At 39.3% G+C, this 27440-nt stretch overlaps 1 protein-coding gene across 3 annotated transcripts in view; it reads left to right on the top strand.

Annotated features, from left to right (window-relative positions):
• Positions 1 to 27440, top strand: part of nompB (intraflagellar transport protein 88-like protein nompB) — a 191887-nt gene that overhangs the window by 97179 nt on the left and 67268 nt on the right. For all 3 annotated transcript variants that reach the window (XM_076212690.1, XM_076212691.1, XM_076212689.1), the window contains exons 9-11: positions 9662 to 9848; positions 10523 to 10709; positions 11405 to 11552. In XM_076212690.1, coding sequence (XP_076068805.1) covers positions 9662 to 9848; positions 10523 to 10709; positions 11405 to 11552 — 522 coding nt within the window. The remainder of the gene's footprint in view (positions 1 to 9661; positions 9849 to 10522; positions 10710 to 11404; positions 11553 to 27440) is intronic.

The following is a 27440-nucleotide window of genomic DNA, read 5'->3' as shown; positions in this document are numbered from 1 at the left end:
TGGGGTAAGAGTATGATGGAAAATTTTGAAAGTAATAAAAAGATGTTTTGGAAAGAAATTAAGAGAGGAAGAGGAGGCGAATCAAGTAGAGAAGAAAAGGTAAAAGGTGCAGATGGAGAGATGATAATGGAAGAGAAAGCAGTAAGGGGAAGATGGGCAGAATATTTTAGGGAGTTGCTAAATGTGAAGGAGGATAGGGAGGGAAAGATAGCTGCAGTGGGAAATGCTAAGAAAATGAGAGTGATGAGTGAGGAGAATGGAGGAGAAATAAGGAAGGATGAAGTGAAGGCAGTTGTTAAGATGATGAAAGCAGGTAAGGCACCTGGTCTGGATGGATGCCATGCAGAATGTCTAAAAAAAGGAGGTACAGTGATGGTGGACTGGCTGGTGAGGTTATTTAATGTTTGCTTGAGAGAGGGTAGAGTGCTGGAGGACTGGATGAGTGCCTGTATAGTTCCACTTTACAAGGGAAAAGGGGACAAGTGTGAATGTAGTAGTTTCAGAGGGATTAGCTTGTTAAGTGTAGTTGGGAAGGCTTATGGGAGGATCTTGATTGAGAGGATTAGGAGAGGAAGAGAGGGAGTAATTGGTGAGGAACAGTGTGGATTTAGGACAGGTAGAGGTTGTGTAGATCAGATTTTTGTGGTAAGACAGATATGTGAGAAAGCTATAGGAAAGGGGAAGGATGTTTTTTGGGCTTTTATGGACCTCGAAAAGGCTTACGACAGGGTAGACAGAAAGGCACTGTGGGAGGTTTTGCGGATATACGGGATAGGAGGAAAGATTCTAGGAGCTGTCAAGAGTTTTTACGAGAACCTGCACAAAATGGAATAAAAATCTGTTAACCCCTTCCATACGGTGCCGCACACGTAGGCGTCATGAGGAGCAAGTGGATTTGCGACGCTGCCATATCGGCGTCTTGATTATATTTATTGTAGTCGCCCCTGTGTTTTTACATTCTCCCAAATGTGCCCTGAATCCCATTCTCTGTGGTTTTCAAAATTCGCGGGTGAAAGAGAGAACGATCGATATAAGCGGTGACTATATTTTATGATGCGAGTATTATTACGACACGTCGTACGTCTGGCATTGGCTGCTGCCCGCGAGATTTAAGTCTTGTAGTGAAGTGGTTAAGGAACAGTATATAAAAAGAAAAAAAAAAAATTGCATACATATACATAAACCAAGGGTTTTTCCCCCTTACAAGGGAGGTAGCCAAAAAGGAAAAGGCATCAAATCATTCCCACCCATTGCATCCCTGAATACACTCCACACCCCTCCACCCTCCCTCTCATCTTAGCACCTCCTGGATGATGGGTCATCCCTGCACCTTGTTCACTGCCCTGGGTCAGAAGCAGTGTCGCAAGACACAGCACATCCATGTGAAGGCCGCTTCATTAAATCAGCGACCCCCCTTCTCCGTCCCCCCATGCATAAAGGCGAAGACGGGGAGAAATCCCTTCGGGCTGCGTCAAAATTTGCTCACACATACTACCTCACCCCCCATCCCCCCTGCCCATTCCACCTCATGCATCACAACATCATCCATATACAACCATTCTCCATTCACCCCTGTCTTCTGTCCTCTCCTGTCCTTCCTCAACAGACATTCCCCTCTTCCCCAAAGCCCCCTTCACCCCATCCATCCACCTCATCCTAGGACGTCCCTTCATGTTCACTCCCTCCACATCTGCCTTCCATACCTCTTTTACTAGTCTTTCTTCACTCATTCTTTCCATGTGTCCAAACCATCCTTATACTCTTTCATCAACCCTATCTCCCAACCCCCTTTCCCCCCCTGTTCTCCTTCTCACCTCCTCATTTGTCACTCTATCCAGCCTAGTAACCTCCATCATACTTCTCGGACACCTCATCTAAAACACATTCAAACTCCTTCTCTCTTCCTCTCTTATGTTCCTTGTTTCTGCCCCATACAGTGCTGTTGGCACAATCACTCCTTCATACAGTCTCCTCTTAGCATCCATTCCCAAATGTCTATTCCTCATTACACTTTTTAATCCACCAAGGCATTTACTCGCTTCTCTCAATCCACCTTCACTCCACCTTTTCCTGCCACATTTGCACCCAAGTATCTAAAACTATCCACTTCCTCCAGTCGCTCTCCCTTAATGCTCACCTCCAGTCTACTGCCACTTTCACCCCTTGTACATCTCATCACCTTACTTTTACCCACATTTATCTTCAGCTTTCTTCTATCACACACTCTCCCAAACTCTGTCACCAACTTCCTCAATCCCTCTTCCGATCCTGCCACAAGCGCAGTGTCGTCTGCAAACAACAGCTGATTCACCTCCCACTTTTCTCCATTTTCTTTAACCATCTCCAATCCCTGACCCACTACCCTTGCATTTACCTCTCGCACTACCCCATCCATGTATAAGTTGAACAGCCAGGGTGACATAATGCATCCTTGACGAAGTCTCACCTTTACCTCGAACCACTCACTCTTTCCATAAAAGGGGGTCATTGTAGGTCTACAGGTCAACAATGGATGCAGGTGTATTTTATGCATCCACTTGTGAGCTCCCCTGATTCTCATGACCATGTGATACCTTTCCATCCCAAACCACAAGATATTTTCTGTCAATTTTGTCATCACCATTTAGTGCTAAACACCATAATTAAGTCATCTCTTTCTTTTTGTTCTTCTAACAATGGTAGGTCTTGTGCTTCTAACCTCTCATTGAAAGGCTGGAAATAATTTTGGTCTTTGGTCTTTGTATTCTCTCAGTCTTGTTTATATCATTCACTTCGTGTAGTAGGATAGATCAAAGAGGTAGTTTGGGCATATGAAAAGAATTAGGAAAACTACTGAAAAGAGTGAAATAGAGAGGAAGACTAACAATGTAGTAAATTGATGGATAAACGTAATATGATTAGATTGGATTTGTTTTGTGTTAGGTTATTTTTGGTTTAGGGTTTGGGTATGTGCAGTCAGCAGGTGTGGTTTGTCATATGATGTTTAGTGCAGGTTTATTGGGATTACCATAGAGTGAATACTTTAGGGACTTTTAGGTCACTCCTATGGACCAGAGTCACACCTCATTTATGTGTTAGAGTTTAAATTCTCCACTCATGAAGGAATGATGGTACTTGTGTACTGCAGCTTCTCTTTAATGTTATTCCCTTGAACCTGTCCATTACCAAGTGCAAAAACATTACAGTAATCCCTCTATAAATCAGATCAGTTGTGGGGATCTCCTTGTTGAAATATCCGAAGAGCAGATTTATCCTGCTACATGTGCAAAATTACTTAAACACTTTTTTGCATCCAAATTTAATGCATATACTACAGATAATAATTATAATTTCAAACTACTTTTATCTGTATTTATGTACCTTACTTCTATGCTCTGTCATCAAAAATAACTTCTGGAACCTTGGGTGTAGTGATGGGAATTGTTGTCGCCAAGTTCTCTGTACTCTCTGCTTGAGAGATGCTAGGTGTGATGGTCCTAGAGCTGCTTTTGCTTGAAGGTTTGTCTGACGCGATATGGGGACTGGCTGAAGAGGTGGATTCCATTGACTCCTCAGACTGTGTGCGTTGCCTCTTCCATGATTGGGGGGGGGGGACACTGTTTTGAAAAATGAGGAGATTTTTTGTTGAACCTACTTGGCATCCTTCAGCTTGAGAATCTTCATCCTCATGATGCACAGCTCCTCGTAGTGTTCACCCAAGGGCTCTCCAACATTATCAATGAGTATGAGGCAGGTTAAAATTGTTTCTAGCCCAGCTGCCAGGGACAGACCCCACTGCACACCTATTGCATCTTCTTCATCTTCTTCTTCCTCCTCCAGTTCATTCTGCAAACTGCCAGCTATCTCCTCATCAGTCATGTAGTGATAACCATACATACATATATACCAAAGGCTTTTTTCCCCCTTACACGGGAGATAGCCAAAAGACAAGGCATAGAAACCACTCCCGCCCATTCCATCCCTTACATACTCCACTCCCCTGTACCCTCTTCCCTCCCTCTTATCTTGGCACCTCTTGGATGATGGGTCATCCCTGCATCTTGTCCACTGCCCTGGGTCAGAAACGGTGTTGCAAGACACATCACATCCACAGCAAGGCTGCTCATTAAATCGGCAACCCCTTCTCTCCATCACCTCATGCAAAAAAGGAGAAGACAAGGAAAAATCCCTTCGGGCTGCATCAATTTATTTCTCTTACACACTTCCTCAACCCCCATCCCCTACCCACTCCTCCTCATGCATCACAGCATCATCCATACACAACCATTCTCCATTCACCCCTATCTCCTGTCCTCTCCCGTCCTTCCTCAGCAGACCTTCTCCTCTTTCCCAGTGCTCCTTATACCCCATCCATCCATCTCATCCTAGGATGCCCCCTCATGTTCACTCCTTCCACATCTGCCTTCCACACCTCTTTTACTAATCCTTATTCACTCATTCTTTCCATATGTCCAAACCATCCCAATATTCTTTCATCCACCCTATCTCCCAACTCCATTTTCATCCCCGTTCTCCTCCTCACCTCCTCATTTCTCACTCTATCTATCTAGCCTAGTAACCCCTATCATACTTCTCAGGCATTTCATCTCAAACACATTCAAACTCCTCTCTTCCTCTCTTATGTTTCATGTGTCTGCCCCGTACAATGCTGTCAGCACAATCACTCCTTCATATAGTCTCCTCATAGCATCCATTCCCAAATGTCTATTTCTCATTACTCTTTTTAATCCCTCGAGGCATTTACTAACCAGGCACATTAAAATCCTCCTGCACCCAGTCCACCAGCTCCTCCTGCTCAATTTCTCCTTCTCCAGCTTGATGCATCATGTCACCATCCTTGAAGTTTCAGACCCCTCAAAATCATCTTTGCCTACTGTTGGAGTTTAAGGGGTCTTAAGTAGCTTGCACCAGCCATTTCTGAGAGTTGACAGGGACACTTTCTTCCAAGCCTCAGCCCAGTTGAATATCGCATCTTTCACTGTGTAAGCCTTGAAATTTTCTTTTGTTTTCTTGGCTCTGCAGTCTCATCCATCCCATCCTCAAGCACAACAAGGCACTGCTTAAGGAACATGTTCCTGTAGTGCCTTTTGACACTCTCAATGATGCCTTGATCCATGGGGTGGATGACTGAGGTAGTGTTGGGAGGGAGGAACAATGTCTTTGTGAAGCCATCCTTACTACACAGTCTGGATGCTGAGATGAGCTTGGGCATTATTGAGAATTAGGAGTGCCTTCACTTCATCAGATTTTATTACATATTTAGCTTGGTGGTTCCTTACAGCCGGATCAAAATGCTGGTGAAACCATTCTTCAACCATGTCCTGGCTGAAGCAGCCCCATAATACTCCACTGGCAGACTGTTCATGATGTCCTTGATGGTGCGAGGCTTCTTGCTCTTGCTGACAGTCACAGGTCTGAGATGATGTGAGCCATCTGGATTTCTACATGCCAGAATTGATAGCCATGACTTCATCACTTTGTGTCTAGGAGTGCTAGAAATTTCCTTGAAAGTCTGGGTATTTCTGGGCAGAGCACACCAGAATAGCCCAGTCTCCTCAGCATTGTATACCTGAAACTCATGTAGTCCTTTCTTCACCATCAACTCGTGCAATTTTGCAGTAAAGGGTCCATAGCTCTAGCATCAGCGCTCAGCAGCCTGACTGTGATTGCTCAGTTACCCAGGCCATAGCACCTCCTGAACCGCCACAGCCAGCCATCACTGCACTTATAATCTTGGATCCCAAGGTGGTTTGCTAAGCATTGTGCAGCATTTTGAATGTCCAGGCGTCTGACAGGAAGCCCCTCAGCAAGCTGCTACATGTACTTATAAACTGTCTTGTCTAAGTTTTCATGGTGGAATTTTCATGAGTGAAACACTTCCTGTGCCTTTCCACCTTCAGTTTTATTTTACCACTTCCCTTATTCAGTCCTTGGCCCAGAAAATATGGAGATTCTATCTTTTAAGGTCGAATTAGGTCATGAGGTCCCCCTCTTTGTGCCTTTTTCATACAACTCTCTCCTTCAATTTCTCACTCATGCTGAGACTTTTCCTCTTTAAATGAAGAGGAAAAGGAGAAGGAGTACAAGAAGAAGCTGAAGGAGGAGTGGGAGGGAGTGAAGGATAGAGTAGAGGTAGGTGTGGAGGAGGAATGGGGGATGGTTCAAGGAGGGAGTCACAAAGTGTGCAAAGATGGTGTGTGGAACAAGAAGGACAGGAGGAAATAGAAGGAAGGGTAGTGAATGGTGGGATGAGGAAATGAAGAAGGTTGTAGAAGAAAAGAAGCGAGCTTACACAGATTGGTTACAAAATAGGACGAGGGAGTCATATGAGACGTACAAAGAAAAGAAAAGAGAAGTAAAGAAAAAGGTAAAGGAGGCAAAGAGGAGAGCAGATGTAAAATGGGGTAAGAGTATGACAGAAAATTTTGAAAGTAATAAAAAGATGTTTTGGAAAGAAATTAAGAGAGGAAGAGGAGGCGAATCAAGTAGAGAAGAAAAGGTAAAAGGTGCAGATGGTGAGATGATAATGAAGGAGAAGGCAGTAAGGGGAAGATGGGCAGAATATTTTAGGGAGTTGCTAAATGTGAAGGAGGATAGGGAGGGAAAGATAGCTGCAGTGGGAAATGCTAAGAAAATGAGAGTGATGAGTGAGGAAAATGGAGGAGAAATAAGGAAGGATGAAGTGAAGGCAGCAGTTAAGACGATGAAAGCAGGTAAGGCACCTGGTCTGGATGGATGCCATGCAGAATGTCTTAAAAAAGGAGGTATAGTGATGGTGAACTGGTTGGTGAGGTTATTTAATGTTTGCTGGAGAGAAGGTAGAGTGCCGGAGGACTGGAGGAGTGCTTGTATAGTTCCACTTTACAAGGGAAAGGGGTACAAGTGTGAATGTAGTAGTTTCAGAGGGATTAGCTTGTTAAGTGTAGTTGGGAAGGCTTATGGGAGGATCTTGATTGAGAGGATTATGAAAGGAACAGAGGGAGTAATTGGTTAGCAACAGTGTGGATTTAGGACAGGTAGAGGTTGTGTAGATCAGATTTTTGTGGTAAGACAGATGTGTGAGAAAGCTATAGGAAAGGGGAAGGATGTTTTTTGGGCCTTTATGGATCTGGAAAAGGCTTACGACAGGGTAGACAGAAAGGCACTGTGGGAGGTTATGCAGATATACGGGATAGGTGGAAAGCTTCTGGGAGCTGTCAAGAGTTTTTATGAGAGTAGTAGAGCTTGTGTCAGGATTAGAAATGGAGAGAGTGAGTGGTTTGAGGTAAAGGTGGGACTTCGTCAAGGATGCGTTATGTCACCCTGGCTGTTCAACTTATACATGGATGGGGTAGTGCGAGAGGTAAATGCAAGGGTAGTGGGTCAGGGATTGGAGATGGTTAAAGAAAATGGAGAAAAGTGGGAGGTGAGCCAGCTGTTGTTTGCTGACAACACTGCGCTTGTGGCAGGATCAGAGGAGGGATTGAGGAAGTTGGTGACAGAGTTTGGGAGAGTGTGTGATAGAAGAAAGCTGAAGATAAATGTGGGTAAAAGTAAGGTGATGAGATGTACAAGGGGTGAAAGTGGCAGTAATCTGGAAGTGAGCATTAAGGGAGAGTAACTGGAGGAAGTGGATATTTTTAGATATTTGGGTGCAAATGTGGCAGGAAAAGGTGGAGTAAAGGTGGAGGTAGAATGTAGATTGAGAGAAGCGAGTAAATGCCTTGGTGGAGTAAAAAGTGTAATGAGGAATAGAAATTTGGGAATGGATGCTAAGAGGAGACTGTATGAAGGAGTGATTGTGCCAACAGCACTGTATGGAGCAGAAACATGGAACATAAGAGAGGAAGAGAGAAGGAGCTTGAATGTGTTTGAGATGAAGTGTCTGAGAAGTATGATGGGGGTTACTAGGCTAGATAGAGTGAGAAATGAGGAGGTGAGGAGGAGAACAGGGGTGGAAAGGGAGCTGGGAGATAGGGTTGATGAAAGAATATTAGGATGGTTTGGACACATGGAAAGAATGAGTGAAGAAAGACTAGTAAAGGAGGTATTGAAGGCATATGTGGAGGGAGTGAACATGAGGGGACATCCTAGGATGAGATGAGATGGATGGGGTGAGGGGGGCTTTGGGGAAGAGGGGAATGTCTATTGAGGAAGGACAGGAGAGGACAGAAGACAGGGGTGAATGGAGAATGGTTGTATATGGAAGATGTTGTGATGCATGAGGTGGAATGGACAGTGAGGTAGTGTGTGTGAGCAAAATTTTGACGCAGCCCGAAGGGATTTCTCCCCGTCCTCTCCTTTATATGGGGGGACGGAGAGGGGGGTCGCCGATTTAATGAAGCGGCCTTGCTGTGGATGTGCTGTGTCTTGCGACACTGCTTCTGACCCAGGGCAGTGGACAGGGTGCAGGGATGGCCCGTCATCTGGGAGGTGCTAAGATGAGAGGGAGGGTGGAGGGGTGTGGAGTGTTTTCGGGGATGGAATGGGTGGGAATGATTTTGTGCCTTTTCTTTTTTGGCTACCTCCCTGGTAAGGGGGAAGAAGCCTTGGTATATGTATGTATGTATGTTTTCTGGATGATATAGAAGGCACAGCATTAGCCTTTGAAGCCATCACAAATTACAAATAGTCCAGCAAATAACACAAATGAGGATCAGCCAAATGACCATATGCCCAATCAGTAGAGTGACAATGTAAACTGACCAAGGAACAACATGCATCAGCGTGGGTAGCTGGTTTGGCGGGAAAGTATACCAGATGCCTGCCACATTTATCGCCGCCGTCCAGTTTAGATAAAAATAATCCAGTGACTACATAGAGTCTGATTTATTTGACATTCGATTTATACATATCTGAATTGTAGAGGGTTTACTGTATTAAAGTATGAGTTCTTCACATTTTGGAGAGCCTCAGACACAATATTGCTCATAGGAAATACTGTACAACATTTTGAATGATGGGAACTGATGTAAATGTAATGAAGTGGCTAGATAGTGTTATTGTGTATGCTCTGCAATGTTTGTTTAGTAATTTGTGTATGGATTTATTTATGTACTGGGAAGTTTTGTGGAGTTGGAAGTAGCTTATGGTATATTTGTGAGACAGGAGGATTAGTTTTTTTTATTTTATTTTATTTTTTTTTTGCCTGAAGCTTTTGAGTAAGCTAAAAGAGAAAATGAAGAGTAGGATTAATGATACGAATGAAAGACAACTAAAAGAAGTTGAAGTTGCAGACAGGTGGAAGAAGTAATTTGAAGAACTGCTAAATTTGCATGGGAATATGGAAGGTGAAATATTGATACTAGGGTTAGGTGTAATGAGAAGCTGAGAGAGAGTTGAATGGGTATAAGTTAGTGAAAAATAAGTGGAAGATACAGTGGCAAAATTGAAATATGGAAAAACAGTGATACTGGATAATGTGAGTGTGGAGGTAATTAAGAGAGTGGGTAAGATGGTGAAAATGGTTAGTAAGGTTGTGTATGTTTCAAAAGAGAGTACTTCAAGATTAGAAGAAAATATGCAAAGTGCCAATTTATAAGGGAAAAGGTTGCAAGCTCACAAACGAGTTGATGGTAACACCAGCTATAGTAACCTTTCTCATAATTTAAAAGTAAGGTGTGAATAATGTAATAGGTAAATGAAAATGTAATGTTGATGTTTGATTTTTTCTACTTGCAAGGTGTGTTGATGCCATTAAAGGTTCACAGTATGCAGATTTGGCAAATGACCTGGAGATCAACAAAGCCGTAATGTACCTACGACAGAAGAATTTCAAGGATGCAGTTGAGACATTGAAGGCTTTTGAGAAGAAGGAGACAAAAGTAGCAAGCACAGCAGCAACCAACCTCTCCTTCCTATATTTTCTGGTACTGCCTTTGTAGCCTCTTTATGAAATTGTGATAGTAATTGTCTAGAATAAGTACTCTACAACATGAATATTCTTTTAAGTATAATATTTTATTGTAATGGACTGCAATATAATGGACATCACTAAGAATGGGACATGGTTACACACTACTACTACTGTGTCTAAACCAAACAAGTGAACTCATAGTTGGATTTAAAATTTGAAGACATAATTTATTTTTGGTTTTCATTTGTGTTGTGTTAGCTCCATAAGGAGCTGAAATGGAAGGGGTGGAAAGGGTGGTGGATGGGAGTGAACTGGGTGGAATAGGTATGTGCCTCTGACTTAGCTACCTCCCTTATAAGGGGGAAAAGCTCTTGGAATATAGATAGATTTCTATGATTTATAGGAAATAATGTAGCAAATAAGAAATTCAACATATTAGAATCAATAAAAATTAGGATTTAGTGTGTGAGTGGATTTATGCCTTTGACTTTGGCTACCTCCCTTGTAATGGGGAAAAGACATTGGTATATATATGTATGTATGATCTGTTTTTTTTTTTTTTTTTTTTTCAACCTATTAGCTGTTACCTGCAAAGCAAGGTGATTTAGCATTCATTCAATTTATTTGAATTTTATTTTGATTTTATCTTTTATGTATATTATCTTAATGACTGGTTAATAATTGCAGCAAAATGAGAATGAACAAGCACAGAAGTATGCTCAAATGGCTTCGGATGCCAACAGCTACAATGATGCTGCTCTTGTCAATCTGGGCAACTGTTCCTTCCAACGTAACAACTTGGAAGAAGCCAAGCAGTATTTTATTGCTGCACTTGATAATGATGCATCTTGTGTTGAAGCTCTTTATAACCTAGGTATGAGACATCTCAAATTATTGTTTTAGTTTGGGATAGAGTTGACCAAAGCAAACTTTACTGTGGCCACCACAATACTTCAGAATACCACTACAGGTTAGGTAACTTAAAAGATGACATGTGCCCACTCAGCCAGGGTGCCTCACAACTAATCATGCATATCTGTACAGAAAAGACAGAATTAGAGGTGGGGTAATTATGTTAGTGAAATGATACAAGGCAGTGGTTGAAACAATAAATCTGAGAATTAGAGCTAGAGAGATAGGTAAAAAAATGAAGGCTAGGAAGAAGCTGAAAATTAAGAAATGTTGTCAAGTCAAACATATTCTTTCTCCCAAGGAAAATAATTAATTGAACAAAACAACTACAATTTTTGTGGTAGACTTTGAATATAAATAGGTGAATAGTGAAAATTCCTGTGGTAATACTGTACTCTGTTAAATGTTGCCATGGATAATATGATGACTCATGACAGTTGTGACATGACAAAGAGAAGTCATTACAGTAAGAATGGACTTGCTGCTTACCAGGGAACCCAGTGTAATTGACTTGTGACTGTGAAGGTTGAAAGACATTCACCTCTCATTATTCCACCCATATATTAGAATAGCCATGGTTTTATTAATTTTATTTTACTGCATGACATGTTTGCTGTGAAACTGTGTTGATTTATAGATTTTTATGCATGTTGGTAGGCCTTACCAACAAGAAACTTGGCCAGTATGAGGAAGCTTTGGATTCACTGTTAAAGATGCATGCCATTGTGCGGAACTACCCTCCAGTTGTCTACCAGATTGCTCATCTCTATCAGATGTTAGGAGATAATGACCAGGCTTCAGAATGGTGAGTATAAGATGTATAATTTAGATGTGCTGCAGTGGACCACTGGATTGTCGAAAATGGAAACACCATTGAGGTGGGGGGTGAATTTTGAATGCACTACCATTATAGCATTGTGGGTGGAGCTAATCATCCCATCAGAAACTCACATGCTTACCTGTTGTCTTGCCATCATGGGGGAGGATTTGTGCTGTCAGTGTCCTGTGTGTCCCTGCCAGTGTTGTGAATATGGGCTCTGGTAAGGATTTATTGCAGGGAACCATTGCACAGATCATAACCCTAAAGAATTCCAGTTGTACAATAAAGGAAATAGCTGAACAGGTTGCCATGTGTTCATGAAATGTTAGATGCTGGGTTGCTAAATTTCACTGGGAGGGTGAAAAAGAGGCCTGGAAAGGCACTGATGACCAGTAAAAGGACCAGAGAATTGTAAAACGTCTGGTTGAGTCAAATCCACGAGTGACTGCAAGGAAAATCAAGGAAAGTAATCCTGAATTGTTTGGTGAGATGTCAGTCTGAACTGTGAATTGTAGGATTGAGTCACTTGGGTACACAAGTCACTGACCCATCAAGAAGCCTCTTCTCACCCTTAAACAGAGACTAATTCCTTCATTGTACAACCAGATTTCTTTAGGGCTATGATTTGGGCAATGGTTTCCTGCAATAAATCCTTATTAGAGCCCTTATTGACAACACTGGGTGTTAGAAGAGGCAGTGGTGGGGGTCAAGAGGCAGGGACACATAGAACATTTGCAGCACAAATCCTCCCCCATGGTGGCAAGACAACAATTGAGCTTGTTGGTTTCTGGCAGGGTGATTAGCTCCACCCACAATGCTACAATGGTAGATGGTACAGTCAAATGGCACAAAAATTTGCCTCCCTTAAGGGTTTTTCCATTTTTGACATAGCATTAGTCCACCATGGCCCTGGTGGACCAATCCTATGTTGAGCACTGTAGAGCATTTTACTTAGAGCAATCAACTTCAAAAATTCCATAAACTTTTATTTTTAGTGAAAATTAAGATAAATGCAAGCCATTGGTGCTATTAATTTAGCTGATGTTTGATATATATTTACCTAGTTGTATTTACCTAGTTATATCTTACAGGAAGGGGAGCTACGCTCTTGGTGTCCTGCCTTTGTATCTCACAGTGTCTAGTTTGCTCTTTTGTCCAGTTTATTCCAAGTATTTACCTAGCTGTATTGTACAGGAATGAAAAACTTTTTTCCAGATCTCTTCTATAACTACCCTTTTTTATTTTTTTTCCATGTTTTCTTGTGTTTCTCTTGTCCCAATTTAGTAAGTTCTCTCTATCAAGTATTTCTGTGCCTTTCATGATTCTGTAGATGGTCAATAAGTCACCTCTCTTCTTTGTTCCAAAGTCGGTAACTTCAATTTAGTCAGTCTCTCTTCATATGACAAGTTTGAAAGTTCTGGGGCTATTTTTGTGGTTGATCTCTGGATTCTTTCAATTTTCTTTATATTCTTTTTGGTACTGGGTGACCATAATGTCACAGCATACTCCAGTCTAGGCCTTATTAGATATGTGAATGGTATTGGCTGCATGTTGTTATGGCAAAGTAGCATGCAGTTGATACTTTAGGGTCTATATGGGGCACCCCTACGGACCAGAGCCACACATAATTTTGTCTGTGATAGAGGAGAACTCTGCTCACAGAGAAATTATGAAACTTTTATTATACTGCTACTGTCCCTCCATTATGCTGTCCCCCAACCCCTTGTTGCTGTCCTGTACCATTTCTTTGAAATTTAATTTCCTTGTTTCGCCTACCCTGTGGTGGGGGGAAAAGAATGATATCATCAAGGATTCCCACTTGGATTGTAAGAGGCGAGAAAAATGGGATGGGGATTGGGACCAGGCATCCTTCTCTCTGTAGCCCCACAGGGGACATTCCTAAAAAAAAAAAAAAAAAAAAAAAAAGTAAAGGCATAAGAGGGTCTAGGAGTTTTCCAACCAGCACCCTAAGGTTTGGGTCTTTTAATGTGTGTGGATATGGTACAGATGAGAGTAAAAGGGAAGAGATAGGTAGTATGTTTGTGAGAAGAAAGATGGATGTATTTGCTTTGAGTGAAACTAAGATGAGAGGGAAGGGCAAGTGTGAGTTGGGAGTGTAGTTGGGAGGTTCTCAGGAGTGAAGAGAGGGCAAGGGAGAGAAGGGGTGGCTATACTAGTAAGTGAAGAGATAAATGTGTAGTGAAGTGGAAGGAGGTTTCTTCAAGGATAATGTGGATGAAGGTGAAACTGGGAAAGAAGATGTGGGTTTTTGTAAGTGCATATGGGCTTGGTAGTGAGAAGAGTGTAGAAGAAAGGAAGGCTTTTTGGATAGATTTAAATGAGTGCATAGAGGAATTAGGGAGAAACGTCAATGTAGTAATATTGGGAGACCTTAATGCTAGGGTAGGAAATAAACCAATTGATGGAGTGGTTGGGAAATGTGGAGTTCCAGGAAAGAATCGTAGTGGAGAGTTGATGGTGGAGATGTGTCTAGAAAGAGAGTTGATGGTAACAAATACAGTGTTTCGGAAGAAAGTCAAGCATAAGTGCACATGGGAGGGTGGTGGATGGAAGGGTGGTAGATAGAGCATTAGTAGACTATGTAGGGGTAGATAGGAATATAATAGGAAGAGTTAAGGATGTACATGTGCTAAGGGGAGAGTGGAGGAATATCAGATAATTTTTTAGTGGAAGGTAAGTTGAGAGTGGAGGATAGATGGAGAAAGGAAAAGGACAAAAGTTATGGAGGTGCTTGCAGTGAACTCTTTAAATGAAAATGAAAAGGAGTACAAGAAGAAGCTGAGAGAGGAGTGGGAGTGAGTGAAGGATAGAGTAGAGCTAGGAGAGGAGGAGGAATAGGGATGGTTCAAGGAGGGAGTCACAAAGTGTGCAAAGATGGTGTGTGGAACAAGAAGGACAGGAGGAGACAGAAGGAAGGGTAGTGAATGGTGGGATGAGGAAACAAAGAAGGTTGTAGAAGAGAAGAAGCGAGCTTTCTCAGATTGGTTACAAAATAGGATGTGGGAGTCATATGAGGGGTACAAAGAAAAGAGAAGAGAAGTAAAGTACAAGGTAAAGGAGGCAAAGAGGAGAGCAGATGTGAAATGGGGTAAGAGTATGATGGAAAATTTTGAAAGTAATAAAAAGATGTTTTGGAAAGAAATTAAGAGAGGAAGAGGAGGCAAATCAAATAGAGAAGAAAAGGTAAAAGGTGCAGATAGAGAGATGATAATGGAAAAGAAGGCAGTAAGGGGAAGATGGGCAGAGTATTTTAGGGAGTTGCTAAATGTGAAGGAGGATAGGGAGGGAATGATAGTTGCAGTGGGAAGTGCTAAGAAAATGACTGTGATGAGTGAGGAAAATGGAGGAGAAATAAGGAAGGATGAAGTGAAGGCAGTTGTTAAGATGATGAGAGCAGGTAAGGCACCTGGTCTGGATGGATGCCATGCAGAATGTCTAAAAAAAGGAGGTACAGTGATGGTGGATTGGCTGGTGAGGTTATCTAATGTTTGCTGGAGAGAGGGTAGAGTGCCAGAGGACTGGAGGAGTGCTTGTATAGTTCCACTTTACAAGGGAAAAGGGGACAATTGTGAGTGTAGCAGTTTCAGAGGGATTAGCTTGTTAAGTGTAGTTGGGAAGGCTTATGAGAAGATCTTGATTGAGAGGATTAGGAGAGGAACAGAGGGAGTAATTGGCGAGGAACAGTGTGGATTTATGACAGGTAGAGGTTGTGTAGATCAAATCTTTGTGGTAAGACAAATATATGAAAAAGCTATAGGAAAAGGTAGGATTTGTTGGGGGCTTTTATGGATCTGGAAAAGGCTTATGACAGGGTAGACAGGAAGGTACTGTGGGAGGTTTTGCAGATATACAGGATAGGAGGAAAGCTTTTAGGAGCTGTCAAGAGTTTTTACGAGAGTAGTAGAGCATGTGTCAGGGTTAGAAATGGAGAGTGTGAATGGTTTGAGGTAAAGGTGGAACTTCGTCAGGGATGTCCAAACGTCTATTACCCTGTGGGGAAAGCTGTTCTTTGTTAGGTCTCTTCTATAACTGTTTTGATTTTCTTACTGTGTCCTCTTGTATCTCTACTATCATATTTTATTAGATCCTCTCTATCAATAGTTTCTATCCCTTTCATGATTCTATAAATAGTTATCAAGTCTCCTCTCTCTCTTCTTTGCTCTAATGTCTGTAGCTCATTTTTTGCACTTGGTGACCACGTTGTCACTGCATACTCTAATCTTGGTCATAAGTTTCTCAAAAAAAAATTGATTATATGTTTCTCAGGGGACATATTATTCATAATAATGACTCCCAGGTCCTTCTCATTTTCTATTTTTTTTAAATTTCTTCCTCTCCCAATTTATATGATCCCACTATTCTGTTTTTGCTTCTTCCAAATTCCATTATACTACACTTCTTAATATTGAATTCCATCTCCCACTTCCTACTCCATTCCCATACTTTATTGAGATCACTCTGTAGCAACTCACTATCTTCTACAGTGTTCACTTTTTTCAACAATTTTGCATCGTCCGCAAAGAAGCTCATATAACTTTCAATTCCTTTATCCATATCATTAATATATATAGCAAACATTATTGGGGCCAGAACTGTTCCTTGTGGAACTCCACTAATCACTTCATCCCAATTAGAGTGTCTCTTATCACCACTCTCATTTTTCTTTCATGCAAGAAGTCTTCCATCCACTTCAGCAGTTTGCCCTGTATTCCTCCTGCAGTTTCTAATTTCTTTAGCAATTTCTTATGTGGCACCTTATCAAAAGCTTTTTTCAGGTCTAGAAATGCACAATCAGCCCATCCATCTCTTTCTTGTATTACATCTATTAGCCTTGAATAGAAACACATTAAGTTTGTGATGCATGATCGTCTTTGTCTAAATCCAAATTGCCTTGGATTTAGTACATTGTTTTTTTCCAAATGCCTTACCCATCTAATTTTGATCATTCTTTCACAAATTTTAGCTATTGTACTTATAAGAGAAACCGGTCTATAGTTAGTAGGGTCTTCCTTGTTTCCCCCTATATATATTGGTACTATATTTGCTCTTTTCCAATCTTCTGGAACTTTTCCTTCTTTCAATGAACTGCTTATTAGACTATGTATTTTGTCAGTTCATTCCTGCATTCTCTCAAAATACAGTTTGCCATTTCATCTGGTCCATGCAATTTTCTGACATCGAGATTACTCAAGTGATTCATTATTTCATTCCTTGTTACTTCTATCTCATAGGGGGGACTTTCTTCTTCCACTCAACATCTCTAAGTTGTATGTTCTCCCTCGTAAACACCGATTTAAAATGCTTGTTCATGATATCTGCCATTTCTATTTCCTTCTTGTCATAGTTTCTCTAATTCTTGTTTGTTTTTCAGTTTGTTGTTTACAAATCTGTAAAATAGTTTTGGTTGATCTTTACATTTTTCTATGACATCTTTTTCGTATTTTCTCTTCTCTGCTCTGCACACTTGTACGTATTCATTTCTATAACATAGATTTAAAACTGGACTATCGAGCTGTACTTAGGGAATTGATTACTTTGTGTAAGAGTAACGAGCAAACAATTAGAGAATTAAGTGACCTAAAGAGTGAAATAGACATGCTCAAAAGAGAAAACAAAAGAATAAAAAACGAGGACAAAAATAAAAATGAAGAACTGAAAAAGGAGGTCAAAGAGGTAGCCGGAAAGGTGGAAGAGTCAATCAAAGAAACAGACCTCCTTGAAATAAAAAATCAATGAAAACAAGAACAGGAAAATAAAAAAATATCCTTTAGAGAAAGAGTACAAAAGCAGATGGAAGAAAATGCAAAAGAAACAGTTATGAAAGTAATTAAAGAAAAGAGAGATACAGTTGACAAAGGTAAATGCATTGTGGTTCATGGTATCCAAGAAAAACATGATGTGTATAAATAGCAGAGAGAAAAGAAGGAAAAGGAAATAGCCAAGGAAATTTTGAAAGAAATATAGGACGAAGGGCAAAATTTTGACAAAGAAATTGATGAGATTCACAGGACAGGCAAATATTCAAAAGTAAAACAACATAGACCTCAGAAAATAAAACTAAGAACTCAAATGATAGCTGAGGAGGTACCATTGAAAGCGGTAAAATTAGCAAACAGCGAGAAATTCAAACATATATGGATAAAAAAGGAAATGAGTGATGAGGAAAAAGAGAAAGACAAGGCTCTCAGAATTGAAGCCAACAATAGAAATGAGAAAAGAACACAGATTTTTTTTTTTTTTTTTTTTTTTGAGAGAGAGAGAGAGTACTGGACTTGAGACTGAAAAATGGAAACTTAAACCAAAAAAGAGAAGAAAATATGAAACTAAAAATGGCATACATAAATATCGATGGTATGATTTCTGGAATTAATTAACTAAATGACTATCTAGAAATAGAGAAACCTGACACTATGGGAATTGTGGAGACAAAACTGAGAGGCCCTCCATCAACAAGTATGGTGGGACAAGGTCTATACAACCACTGGGCAAAAAATAGAACAGACAAGCAGGGAGGAGGTGTCATGATATTGACCAAAAAGGGTTTTAATGTGACAAAGATAAATGAAGGGAAAGATAATGTGGAATTAATAATGATTAAAGTTGTAAACAAAAATATGAAAAGCAGAAAATTTGTAGCAGTGTATGTGCCACCAAAACACAGGCTTGGTCTGATAGTGATCATTCTAAATTACTGGAAGACACAATGAATGTGCTAAATGAGTTACTGAAAGAAGGTGGTAACATAGTAATTATGGGTGATTGTAATGCAAAGGAAGAAATTGATTGTAAAAGGGGTAGAAGAACTTTGGAGCATCATTCTGCTGGATATGATCATTGAATACACCTTAACACAATGGGTTAAGGAAAATACTAGATATAGAAACAATGAGGAAGCATTGAAACTAGAATTAATATTAACTTCTGAACCAGATATCGTGAACAAAATGGAGTATAAAACAACAATTGGAAAGAGTGACCCTATACTAATAGAGTTTGAATGAAAAGAACAAAACAATGTAAGAAGGAACCACAAACATAGTGAAAGAAGATTAATGTACAACAAAACGGATTTTGTAAAACTAAGAAATTTTTTCCAAAACACAAACTGGGATAGATTCTCCAAAGAGGAAACAAAGATGGAAGACAAATGGAACATATTCACAGAAAAGTACAAGGAAGGAATTGATAAATATGTACCAAAGAAGAAGCAAAAAGAGATTTATATAAAGTGTTGGTATAACAAAAGGTGCAGTGAGGCTAAAGACAGAAGAGACAAAGCCTGGAAAAGATGAAAAAATAATAAAAAAAAAAAAAAAAAAACATCCAAATGGCAAACATATATAAAACTTGGGAACAAATATGCGAATATACACAGGAAAGAAAAATGAAACTATGAAAAAGATAGACAAATATAAGGATCAACCTAAACTCTTGTACAGATATATAAATGATAAATTAAAGGACAAACATGAAATTGTAAAGCTGTTTGAAGGAGATAAAGAATATATAGATGACACAGAAATGGTAGAAGTTATGATCAGACATTTCAGATCTGTTTTTACAATTGGGAGCTCACAAATTTGGGAAGATGGACAACAGGAAAGACTCCCTAAAATGAAAGAATTAAAGGTAACACAGAAAGAAGAGACCAAAAAAAAAAACTAGATGTTAGGAAATTGCATGGACTGGATGGAATTGCAAATTTGCTACTGAAAGAGTGTATAGGTGAACTGATGGACAAATTATACAAGATAATAGACTTTTCACTCAAAGAAGGTAAGGTACCACAAGATTGGAAAGATGCAAACAGTACCAATATATAAAGGAGGAAACAAAGAAGATCCTACAAACTTCAGACCAGTATCCCTTACAAGCACAGTAGCAAAAATATGTGAAAAAGTTATCAGAAACAAATGTATCCAATAATTGGAAGAGAATAAAATATTAAACCCTAAACAATTTGGTTTTAGAAGTGGAAGATCGTGTACCACAAACTTAATATGCTTTTACTCGAGATTAATTGAGATAATACAAGAAAGAGATGGCTGGGCAAATTGCACCTTCTTGGACTTGCAGAAGGCTTTTGACAAAGAACCACATAAAAAGCTAATAAGAAAAATTGAAATAATAGGAGGAATACAAGGTAAGCTACTGGAATGGATGAAGGATTTCTTAAATGGGAGAAAAATGAGAGTGGTACTTAGAGACAAAAATTTGAACTGGGAAGATGTGATAAGGGGTGTCCCACAAGGCTTTGTATTGGCTCCTTTAATGTTTACCATATATATAAATGATATGGATGAGGGAGTGAAGTGTTACATGAACTTCTTTGCTGACGATGCCAAATTACTCAAGAGAGTAACCACTGAAGAAGATTGCAGATTGCTACAAGAAGACCTGGACAAAATATGGGAATGGAGTCAGAGGTGTGAAATGAACTTTAACTTTAAGAAATGTAGTATAATGGAATTTGGAAAAAGTAAAAATAGAATATTGGGTCAATATAAAATTGGTAACAAGGAAGTCAAAAAAGTTGATTCAGAAAGGGACCTGGGAGTGATTAACTCGTGACTTGACGCCTGATAAACATGTCAATAAATTAGTTGGAGAGACTTTTAACTTATTAAGATCAATGAAAGTGGCCTTCGACTACATGAATGAAGAAATGGTAAAGAAAATAGTTGTTGCACTAATAAGACCTAAACTAGAGTATGCTGCAACACTAGAACAGAGAAGAGAAAGGTGATTTGTTGACCAATTACAGAATTATGAAAGGGATGGAAATTCTTGATAGAGATGACTTATTAAAATGGGACAGAAGAGAAACAAGAGGACACAAAAAGAAACTAAACAAGGATAGTTACAGAAGAGATTTGAAAAAGAATACCTTCCCACATAGAGTGATTAATGTCTGGAACAAACTAAATGGAGAAACAGTGAGTGCCAAACCTGTACAAGATTTTAAGAATAAACTAGATGTGCAGAGATATGAAAACGGGTCAGTACGAGCTTAGCTCTTGTCCTGTAAAATACAACTAGGTAAATACATCTCCTTTCCCAGTTTCACCTTCATTCACATTAACTTTGAAGAAACCTCCTTCCACTCCACCACTCCACCACACCCATCTCTTCACTTACTAGTATAGTCACCTTTCTCCCCCTTGTCCTCTCTTCACACCTATTACTGTCCCCACTATACTTCCAAACTCAAACATTAGTAAATAGAATAGTAAAATAGTACAAAAAATGGACAAATGTAAAAGATAAATCTAAGTGACACATTTTCTATCAGAGTGAACATTAGAATATGACATAGGGTACTTACAATGTAGAATGTGTTCCCTCACCAAGTTATTGTCTGTTTATATACTATGTCTCACCTGCCCTTGGGGGAGGGGGTGACACTATGCTAACATTAAGATTAGGTAGAGGGGGTTGGATGGTATGTGGTGGTGGAAGGCAATTTGCTTAGTGGCAGTTGGGGTTGATGAGGTCATTATCCCCAACTGCCACTCTGCTAATTGCCCTCCCAGTGTGGTTCTTATTTCTCTTTGAGAGGGATTTTTATGTGTGGCTGATGTCTGGGTTGTTGGTGGAGTATTGAGTTTAGTGGTCTTTCTTGAAGAGCTTACTTGGTGATCTGGGTATGAATATGTTTTTTGTGTGGATGTATTATGTGGAACTAGAGTTAAGTTTTCTTGGCTAGCATAGAACTGCGAGCCTATCATGTTCATATGGTCTATAGGGAGGATTTTTCTTTCTGCATATAGGTGTCCCATCAGTGGCTTTGGTGCATACTGTTATTCCTCTCAATATTTTACTTTTACTTCGCTGGTCTTCGGGCCACTTGGTAATCCATAACCGCTTTTGAAGCATCTCGCCATGTCTTTCTGTCCTGGGCCACCTCCTTCCATTCTTTTGGTTCTATTCTGCATATCTACACATCTTCTTCAATGCATCACCTCCAGTCTTTTCTAGGTCGTCCAAGTGGTCGTCTTCCACGCACTCCACTATTGAGCACTTTCTTTGACCATCTATCTTCTTGCATCCTTGTAACATGTCCTGCCCATTTCAATCTTTTTAATCTTATTACATTTTTAATATGGGGTTGCTTTGTTTGTCCTTGAATTTCCCAGTTATGTCTTATTCTCCATTCTTGCCTTTGGTTGTCATACACAGGTCCTAAAACTCTCCGTAAAATCTTATTTTCAAGAACTTCAAACTTCTTCTCCATAGGTTTCATAAGGGTCCATGTTTTGCAGCTGCACAATATGACTGGTCTCACTATTGAGTTGTACAGTCTCAGTTTTGTTGTTCTTGAAATTGATCTTTTTTTATACAATTCTATTAGGCTGTAGTAACATCGATTTCTTGCTCCGATTCTGGCTTCCACTTCCTGTTTCATTCTTCCGTCACTGGTTATCTTTACTTCCAAGTATTTAAAAACTTTAACACTCTCCATGTCCATCCCCACAATCTGTACCCTTTCTGGCAAATTAGACTCTCTTGCTACCGTCATTATCTTTGTCTTGCCCTCATTGATCTTGAGTCCAACACTATCTGCAGCTTCTTTAAAGATCGCTGCCAGGTTTTTCATTTTTGTTTGATTCTCTATCATGATTTTAACATTGTCAGCATATGCTAATAGTTTTATGGTTATATCTTCCAATTTTATTTCTCCGCATATTCTAATAGTTTTATGGTTATATCTTCCAATTTTATTTCTTTGTCTCTCCCATTCATACTACCTCTGATTATTTTTTCATTGCTAGGTTAAATAACTGTGGTGAGAGTATGCATCCTTGTTTTAGGCTATCTCCTATCTGAAAAGGTGATGTAGTTTTACTCCCACATCTCACTATGCTATTTGTGTTTTCATAGCATGCTCTTGTTAATCTGATGTACTTATGTGGTATTCCTAATTCTTCCATTATTTTCCATAGAGATGTTCTGCTCACTCTATCATAAGCCTGTTTGAAATCAATGAACAGGTGTAGTTGCTCCCTATCATATTCCCAATACTTTTCTATTAGTTGTCTTATAACAAAAACTTGATCTGTTGTTGACCTCCCTCTTCTAAAACTGCATTGGTACTCTCCTACTATATGCTCCATGTATTCTTCCATTCTGTTATACAATATCTTGGTAAAAACTTTATATGCAGTTGATAGTAGGCTTATTCCTCTATAGTTTGTGCACTCTAACTTATCTTTTGTGTGTGTTGGAATGATTATTCCCTCTCTCCAGCTATCTGGTATGCAGGTAGTCGTCGACTTACGACCGAGTTCGGTTCCGACAGACAGGTCGTAAGTTGATCTGGACGCAAGTCGGTCTATATATATATATATATATATACAGTATATATTACCCTTTATATAATATATATATATATATATATATATATATATATATATATATATAGTATATTTAGCATACTGAAATAATCTTAGCATCTTTGAACTATATTGTATAATATTTTTAACCTTTTTATAATTTCATCTGATTTTCTTTGGGAAATGTAGCCTAGGCCTAGGCATATTGAATAAAATCCTATCATCTTTGACCTATGATATTTAATACTGTATTTGTTAACCTTTGTATTATTTTACCATCAGACTTTCTTTAGGAAACGTATGCATACTGAATAAAATCTTATTATCTTTGAGCTACGTTGTTTAATATTCATTAACTTTTTATCATTTTCGTTAGGAAACGTAGCCTAGGCCTACGCATACTGAATAAAAGTCCTGTCATCTTTGACCTACAAATTCTTTTTTGTTGGTTACATTAAAATCATTGTAAAGCAAAATTAGGAAAAAAATATTTCGAAACACATTCTTTTCGTTTACGTACTGTACCGAAAATATTGTTATCGACAACAGACTAGGCATAAACAAAGTTTACTGTTACATTTTATTAATCGCAAAACATAAAAATACAAAATGCTGTGCCGAACATTTTGGTCATCGACAACAGACTAGGCATAAAAAAATACTGTTACATTTTATTAATTGCAAAACATAAAAATACAAAATGTAAGGCAAAATTAGGATCTTTTTTATTTCAACAAAACACATTCTTTTCGTTAGTACTGTACCGAACATATTGTTATCGACAACAAACTAGCCTAGGCATAAAAAGTTTGTTATATTTTATTAATTGCAAAACATACAAAAATACAAAATGCAATGCAAAATTAGGAAACATTTTACTTCAAACAAACAAAATAAAAGAATATTTAGCTGGCTGGGATGCTGACGCTGCTGGCAGCCTGCGAAAACTATCGTACTCGCGTCTCGCAGCGTGCGGAGTAATGTACTGCACTGCCAGGCATAACATTGCAATTCTATTACTTTATTAAATGTTAGATATTATTGCACCATCTCGTGGTCGTAAAGTCGGTCAGTCGTAAGTCTCATAGGTCGTAAGGCGATGACTACCTGTACTTTCTTTTGTCCAAATTATTTTTATCAGTCGGTGTAGTCTTTTCGTTAAAAAATCTCCTCGTCCTTTCCATATTTCTGATGGTATTCTGTCTTTGCCTGAACTTTGATTGTTTCTTGAATGTTTAACTGCTCATTTAACTTCCTCCAAAGATATTTTGGGCATCTTTTCTTCTGGTCCTTGGATAGTTTGATTATCATTGTTGTCTGGGTTGTTTTCCATTGGCAGATTTGATAATTCTTCAAAGTGTTCCTTCCATATTTTCATCACTTCTGCCTCTCCTGCTATTATTTCTCCATTCTATTTCTTATTCTTTATCATTCTCTCTCTAGCTTGGTACCCAGTTCTTATTCTTTTGACTCTAAGATAAAATTGTCTTATTTTTCCTCCATGCCTATTTCTTTTAATATTTTCTACTTCCTTATGAAAAGCTTGTCTCTTTTTTCTTCCTATTAACCTTTTTGTCTCTATTTTCTTTAGTCTGTAATTCTCCCTCTGTGCCTCATTATTTTGTTGTTGAAAATAAGACTTGGTGGCAGCATTCTTTTTCCCCACCACAGGGTTAGGCAAGAAAAGGAAATGAATCTTCAGAAAAATGGTATAGTACAGTAACAAGAGTGGGGGGACAGCATAATGGAGGGAAAGTTGCAGTATAATAAAGTATCATCATTTCTCTGAATAGAGATTTCCTCTACCACAGACAAAATGATATGTGGCTCTGGTCTGTAGGGGTATCCCATATAGACATTAACCTCTTAACTCCAGGCCAAAATCTCGCGGGCAGCATTAGCTGCCAGATGTGCAATGTTGCGTCATAATACTCCCATTATAAAAAATAAAGTAACCCTTGTAATGCTCATTCTCTTTCACCCGTGAATTTTGATAACCATAGAAAATATGATGAAGCCAGTTTACAGAGTATGGGGGTCACGCAGATACAACTACAATAAATATAATCAAGAAGCCGATATGGCATCCTCGCATACCCACTTGCTCCTCATGACGCCTACGTAGGCGTCACCATATGGAAGGGGTTCAAGTATTAGCTGCATTCTACTTAGCATCTTTTAATGCCACAATAACATGCTGCTAATACCCCAGATGTGGATGTTTATTATTACTCACAGTAAAAGAGAATGAGTAATACAGCAGTGACTTTATATTTTATAGTGTGAGTAATATTAGTGATACAAATTACATATGACGGGAATATTTATTATTACTCACAGTAAAACAGAATGAGCAATACAGCAGTGACTTTATATTTTATAATGAGAGTAATGTGATGCAAATTACATATGACAGCTGGTGCTGCGCACAGGAGTTTGGGTCATACTGAAGTGTTTAATGAGATTCGGTGACCACACGGATACAGCATATTCCAAATGTGGACAAACTAATGATTTATATAGTTTGTTAATGACAGATGGACTTTTAAAATCAAAAGATCATGGAATCAGTCCTAGAATTTTATTTGCTTTCTTTGAGGTGGAAATACACTGCTTAGGTGATTTGAGATAATTATGATAATTATGCCAAGATCCTTTTCACTATCCATTTATGTTAACAGATTTCCAAATAACTTGTAATTGTACTTATTGTTATTTTTACTCATGTGCATATCCATACATTTACTTGGGTAAAATTTCATTAGCCACTTTCCAGACCATTGTTGTAGTTTATCTGTATGGGGCAGAAACGTGGAACATAAGAGAAGAAGAGAGAAGGAGTTTGAATGTGTTTGAGATGAGGTGTCTGAGAAGTATGGTGGGGGTTACTAGGCTAGATAGAGTGAGAAATGAGGAGGTGAGGAGGAGAACAGGGGTGAAAAAGGATTTGGGAGATAGGGTTGATGAAAGAATATTAGGATGGTTTGGACACATGGAAAGAATGAGTGAAGAAAGACTAGTAAAAGAGGTATGGAAGGCAGATGTGGAGGGAGTGAACATGAGGGGACGTCCTAGGATGAGGTGGATGGATGGGGTGAAGGGGGCTTTGGGGAAGAGGGGAATGTCTGTTGAGGAAGGAAGGGAGAGGACGGAAGACAGAGGTGAGTGGAGAATGGTTGTATATGGATGATGTTGTGACTGCATAAGGCGAGGACGCCTTATATGCAACGGGGGACGGAGAGGGGGGGGTCGCCGATTAAATGAAGCGGCCTCGCTGTGGATGTACTGTGTCTTGCGACACTGCTTCTGACCCAGGGCGGTGGGCAGGGTGCAGGGATGACCCGTCATTCAGGAGGTGCTCAGATGAGAGGAAGGGTGGGAGGGGTGTGGAGTGTATGTAGGGATGAAATGGGTGGGAGTGTTTTTGTGCCTTTCCCTTTTTGGCTACCTCCCTTGGAAGGGGGAAAAAGCCTTGGTATATGTATGTTCATGAATAATTGGTTTAAGTGATCATTTGCCATTCCTCACAGTTTTGTATCATTAGCAAATTTGGAGACAGTAGATTTTAATCCATGGTCAATATAATTTATAAATACTAAGAATAGAAGTGGCAAGAATAGGACAAGATGCAAGGATGAACCATCATCCAGGAGGAGCCAAGAAAAGAGGGAGGGGGGTAGTAAATGGGAGTGGAGTATGTGGAGATGAAATGGGTGGGAGTGGATTTATGCCTTTGACTTTGGCTATCTTCCTTGTAAGGGGGAAAAAGCCATTGGTATATATGTGTATGTATGAATAGAAGTGGACCAAGAATGGAATCCTGAGGAACTCCACTCATAGCATTTTTCCATCTAGAAGTTTTGCCATTTAGAACAACTGTGTTTATGATCATTTAACCAATTACTAGTTCAGCATAATAGGCTACCACTTATTCCATGAAAAGCTAATTTAGCAAGTAGTCTTTCGTGCATGATGGTATTAAAAGTCTTTGCAAAGTCCTGGTATATTAAATCTATATTGTTTCTTTTGTCATAATTTGAGATGACTGTGCTGTAGAATTTGAGTAGGCTAGTCACACAAGAATGTTTTCATCTGAATCCATGCTGGCTATCAGTTATTGATGGTTTTTACTGTTCCCCACAATTTATTGTTAAGTGTTTTCCCATCTATTTGTTTTACAAGTTTTCTTTCTGCCTGTTGTGTATTAGTTTAGCATTTTTTTTCCATTTGCTGTGGTTGTTCTTTTTCTTGTTCTGTTTGGTTGGGTTTACTTTTTAGTTTTCTTTATTTTTCTTGAGGTGGTTATCTAGTTGTGGAATTCAGCCAGTTCTTACTGGTTTGTATGAACCAGTTCATGGAATTTCATGAACTCTGCAAGCTGGTTATTAGAAATTGGCTTGTATAGGTTATGATACAGCCTAAGTGATATCTGTATGCTACTGGCCCAGTGAGAGAACCTGTTGTTAAATTTTTTTAATCCCACTTCTGTGGCTATCTCTATGTACCAGGGGTGATCAGA

This window comes from Oratosquilla oratoria, chromosome 30 (assembly GCF_046742065.1).
Source record: "Oratosquilla oratoria isolate Oo_2021 chromosome 30, ASM4674206v1, whole genome shotgun sequence".
Taxonomy (NCBI): domain Eukaryota; kingdom Metazoa; phylum Arthropoda; class Malacostraca; order Stomatopoda; family Squillidae; genus Oratosquilla; species Oratosquilla oratoria.
This window is presented reverse-complemented; position numbering and strand designations above follow the sequence as displayed.